Here is a 5,575-nt window from a genome sequence, read left to right on the forward strand (position 1 = left end):
ATCTGGTTGTGAGCCTTTCTCCCCAACAACTCAATGCAATAAAGGAATCGGTGCATCAATTCGGAATTCTTGATTCCATCGGTGAAAGGCATGCATTCTCATGCTTCTACAGTAAGAAACAAAACTTCTTCACCACCCATTAAAATTAATAAGAAACGTTAACTTTAATTTATAATGTTTCTTTCTATATAGTTTCTAACAGGTTTATTTTGTTGTCACTAATACTAAAGGGGACGGGTATAAGAAATACAACTTACTGTTAAATTTGATGATTATTGTGATTTTTTTGAAGTATAGACATAAAATGGTCATTTGAATTTATTTGACGGTTTATTAACTTTAGAAAAAGATAAAAGCCTTATTTTATAACACTTTATTCATTTTACCTATACATGAATTAATGAAAAAAAAATAGCCCTAAAAGAAGGTTATTTTTTGTCTTTTCGTTAGTTTATACACACTTATGTTCGGTAATAAGATACATTATTGTCTTAACTATTTTAATATGTATAAATAATCATAATTTATTGCAAATTTTAATTAGGAACCGTTACAAGTTGTTTGTGATTTAATGTTGATTCATGAAAGAATGAACCAAATCTCACTTTGACTTTAAAGCTAAAAACGAAGGTTATAAGTTCCGTAAATATGCTTCTTTAATTAGTTATTAGGTTTATGACTAATGATTGTTTTAACCGCATAATATTGAAACTAGAAAGTTATAATAAATAAATAATTTTTTTTTTTTAACCGGCAATTTTATTAAAATACTCCTAGCAAGACGCTAGGGGGTAGAAGTACAATAGAAAACATCAAACTAAACAAAGAGCATAGTCTATGTACAATTCAATGGTGCACAACACCACTTATCCCAATCAACTGTATCACCACTAGGACTTCTATACTTTCTCCAAGTAAATACCGATGTTTTGATATAATCTAAAATTTTCGCCGGTTTCGATGATTCTTCTTTAAAAATCCGATCATTCCTTGCCTTCCACAAACTCCAGAGGGTTCCGTATATAATACATGTAAGCAACTCTTTCTTTTTTGGGCAATGTCCCCAGTTCCTGGCAAAGTCAAGCACCTCATTCACACCTGAAAAGAATTGAGGGAGAACATTACACCACTTTAGTACCATGGTTATAATATTCCTCGCCAAACTGCATGAAGTGAGAATGTGATCCACTGATTCTTCTACGTGTTCACATATCCCACACATTGTGGAGGGTACTTGGATGTTCCTTTTCCTTAACGCCTCGGCAGATGGAATCCTCCCCTGCTTTGCTCGCCAAATAAAATTCACCACCTTTTTTGGAACCGAATTCAACCACCAGAAATCCCCATCGCAAATCAGGTGAGAGGCTCTGTCAAGTCTATTTCTAAGCCTTGCCACGCTAAAAACTCCATCCACCACAAAGTCAGATCTCCACGATAATCCCCCATCATTAGTATTCATTATTTCCTTCACATCAATATTTAACTTCCATAAGCCATTTTTTGCTTTATCTATGCATGACCACACCCCACCTCGATTATGTTTTGCGAAGCAGAACCAGGGACGGTTTGCAGGGTTATGAAACCCCATTACAATTCGGGCCCAAAGGGAGTCAGGACGTGTTTTGAACTTCCACCACCATTTAGCCAGTAGGGCCAAGTTTAGGTTCCTAAGAGATCCTAAACCTGCCCCTCCAACCTCCTTTGGAGCTTTTAGTTTCTCCCATGCAACCCAATGTACAATTGCTTTTTCTGCATCACCTCTCCAAATAAACTGCCTTTAGATCTTTTCCAACTCTTCTATTATTCCGATGGGGGATGAGAACAGTGATAGGTAAAAGGTTGGAAGGTTCCCAAGTACAGCTTTTGCCAAAGTCATCCTGCCACTAAGGCTCAAAGTCTTTGCCTTCCACATGGAGAGTTTGGAGCGGAACTTATCTACAATCGGCTTCCAAGCTTTTTTCTGTTCATATTCTCCCCGACAGGCACCCCGAGATAAGTGAAAGGTAGAGAGGATGGTGCACACCCTAGTGGCCCAGCCCACTCACAAACCTCCTCAAAGTCAACACCAATTCCAAATACCCGTGATTTGTTGAAGTTCACTTTTAATCCCGACACAACATAGAAACATCTGAGGATTCTAGAAAGATTGTAGACATTTTTTTTCGATCAATCCCCAATAAATAAGGCATCATCAGCATAAAATAAATGAGAAAGGGATATGTTGGTATTAGGAATATGGACCCCATCGAATATCTCTTTTTCATTTGCCGCTTTCATCATGACATTTAGACCTTCCATCGCTATTATAAAAAGGAACGGTGATAGCGGATCGCTTTGTCTCACTCCTTTTGTCAAAGGAAATTCCGCCGTTGGGCTGCCATTGACCAGTACCGACGCCCTAGCCGACCTGAGGCATCCGTTTATCCATCTTCTCCATTTTAACCCGGAGTTCATTTGAGCCATAACCGAATCAAGGTACTCCCAATTTACCGAGTCAAAAGCCTTGTTAAAATCTGCCTTGAATAACAATATTTTCCAGTTACTTTTTAATGCCCAAGAACACACCTCGTTAATTATTAAAGGACCTTCGAGTATGTTCCTCCCTTCCACAAAAGCCGATTGCACCTCGTCTATGCATACTCCAATATGTGTTTTCACCCGGATCGCCAGTGTTTTAGCAACTATCTTGTATAACGCACCAATCAGACTAATTGGTCTGTAATCGCTTAAGGAGAGTGGGTCCTTAATCTTAGCTGCAAGAGAAATGAAGGACGAATTGCATCCCATAGAAAATTCTCCGCGATGTTCAAATGATCTAACAAAGCTCATAATATCATCCTTTAGCAAACTCCAGTAAGACTTGAAAATTTTAAATGAGAATCCATCTGGCCACGGGGCCTTTTCCGAACCACAACACCAAATTGTGTTCCTAATTTCCTCAACTGAGAAAGGAAGCTCAAGAGTAGAGCTCGCCTCTGAAGAGAGCGTTTTAAATCTGTTGCTTCTGATTTTTGGTCGACTCATCCATTTTTCTTCAAATTTCTTAGAGAAGAATTGGAGGATCTCACCTTTTATAGCATCAGGACTCGTCACCCACTGACCATTAATAGTCAAACCATGAATTTTGTTCCTCCTATTATGATTATTTACATAACCATGGAAGAAAGAAGTGTTTTCATCTCCATCAGTCACCCATTTTACCTTTTCCATTTGTTTCATATCCATTGCAACCATCCTTTCAATTTCTGTAATCCTTTTTACACAGTTGGTTCTTTTCCCCAATTCATGAGACCATAAATCTCTGGATTCCGCCAAAGTATCAAGCTGTGCAATGGAATTCCTGCACTCTTCTAGTTCTTTGTTTTCCAAAGCAAAGGCGGTTTCTCGCCACTTCTTAATTTCCTTCTTTAAGAAACGCAATTTCGCCGCCAAGAAAACATCACCGTTTCCATAACCTCTGAATTTCCTCCATGCCTCAGAAACCACATCTTGAAATCCAGCCTTTAACATCCACGAGTTGAAGAATCTAAATGGCCTAGGACCGAAGTCCTCACAAGAAGTTTTCAACATGATCGGGCAATGGTCCGAGAATTCTCTGGCAAGGGAAGTTACCGATGAACCCGGGAAACACTCCATGAAGTTATCACAAACCAAGAATCTGTCCAATTTGCTCAACTTACCACCGTCTTCTGGTCTAAAATAAGTGAACTTAGATCCGCCCATTCTCAGATCATGTAGAGCACAGGAGAATATGAAATCGTTGAAGTCATCAGTAGAAATGCGACAAAACCTGGAGTTTACCCGCTCATCTCTTCAACGAACAGCATTAAAATCTCCTGCAAAGATCCATATCGCCACTCTACTAGATTTAATCTGAGCCAACTTCTCCCATGTTCTCCTTTTTTCCGACGGAGCTTGAGGTGCATATACGTTTACTATGGTTATCTCAGTGCTTATACCCACCCACCGACCAAATGTAATCAAAAAATACCTTGATTTAATCGAATCAGATACTATAAATACCTCATCATCCCAGATTGTAATAAGTCCTCCAGATCTCCCTGTTGCTTCAATTAATTCGAAACCAAAATTATTGTTTGCCCAACAATTTCTAATATTTAATTGGAGTGAAGATAACAACCCCAATTGTGATTCTTGAAGACAAGCTATAGAGACCCTATATTCCGAGCATAACCTTCTCACCCATCTTTGCTTATGATCCTCGCTGATCCCCCTCACATTCAGAGAAAGCATATTCATTGAGGAATATTGATCTCACCCTCCATACCCATTGCCTCCTCTAAAACCTCGTTCCCAATTTCAATGTCTACATCGACCATCTTTCCGATTTCCACAGTAAGGGCAGTCTCGTTTAAAACCTCGCGACCTTGGTGGTTTATGGCCCGGTGCGTAGATTTAACCAACGATTAACAATTTTAATAAATAAATTAATTAAAATACAATGTTATTTCGTGGATTTAACCAACGATTAACAATTTTAATAGTTTTGTGTTTATATATTATTAGTATATTATCTCCATCATTAATTGTATACGGTCTTTTATAATTATATATCTCATTATATAACATAATCATTTTATCATTTCATAAACATAAATAATGTTTATATCTTTCAAAACACATTGCAAAATTAATTTAAATTAATAATGAACTAAACTTCAAAATTGTTTTATGTTGTCATGTGTTGTACACCGGTTATAACGTAATTACGTATAGAATCAAAGAGAAAGCCTATAAGTATTATGAGATTATGGATTCCATAATATCAAGTTGTGATGAGAAATTAAATATCCTCCTACTTTTATTTCTATAAAGAGAAATTAAACATCCTTTTATTTTTTGTTCCTGCAAATCCTCATACCCAATTAAATAATGACATGTGTCATATTTGTATATTAAAGTTTCATTAAATGAACATTAAATGTTACACATGTCATTATTTAATTGGGTAGGAGGATTTGTAGGAACAAAAAATATGAGGATATTTAATTTATCTTCTATAAATTTTCTACCCAATTAAATAATGACATATGTCATATTAGTATACTAAAATATCATTAAATGTTACACATGTCACTATTTAATTTGGTACGGGGATTTTTAGGAACAAAAAATAAAAAGATATTTAATTTTTCATTGTGATATGTGAGGCGTGAGCATCCTTCGTACGTCTAATTCCTAAGTGTAGTGGTTTCCAAATATATTGAAGCGACAAGAACAAAATCCAAATTCGATAGGAGATTTTGCCCGAAAAACAAGGATGCATGGTATTCCACTATTCCCTACGTGTGGAAAGGCCCACCTACGTGATTCTCGCCAAGAGCTCAACAAATTTATGGGTAAAGGGACACCTAAAATTCTATAAGTAGAAGGTCATCTTTAGATGTTAATTCTCAATAAATTTTAAGCAATCAAATAGAATTTTATTTTGCAATCACTAGTTTTTATGATTAAATCCCAAAGAGCAATCGGTATGGGTCGTAACAACGGTGTTTTTGCTTAGGTGGACGTGCCACAATGTTGTCGTAACGGGCAAAACATCCCCCCTTCCCCT

General features: G+C 36.8%; 1 protein-coding gene across 1 annotated transcript; it reads right to left on the minus strand.

Moving 5' to 3' along the window:
• Positions 1 to 835: 835 nt before the first annotated feature.
• Positions 836 to 1,588, minus strand: LOC145066662 (uncharacterized). Its single transcript, XM_079013947.1, has one exon. The coding sequence runs from the start codon at positions 1,586 to 1,588 to the stop codon at positions 836 to 838; it is 753 nt and encodes a 250-aa protein (XP_078870073.1).
• Between the last annotated feature and the right edge of the window lie 3,987 nt (positions 1,589 to 5,575).

The sequence above is a fragment of the Lactuca serriola genome, chromosome 8 (assembly GCF_051521515.1).
Source record: "Lactuca serriola cultivar US96UC23 chromosome 8, Lser_US96UC23_V15, whole genome shotgun sequence".
In the NCBI taxonomy this organism is placed as follows: Eukaryota; Viridiplantae; Streptophyta; class Magnoliopsida; order Asterales; family Asteraceae; genus Lactuca; species Lactuca serriola.

What these genes read in the sequence shown, in the direction of transcription:
- LOC145066662 (XM_079013947.1), bottom strand. Translation starts at nt 1,588, where the DNA reads ATGGGGTTTCATAACCCTGCAAACCGTCCCTGGTTCTGCTTCGCAAAA.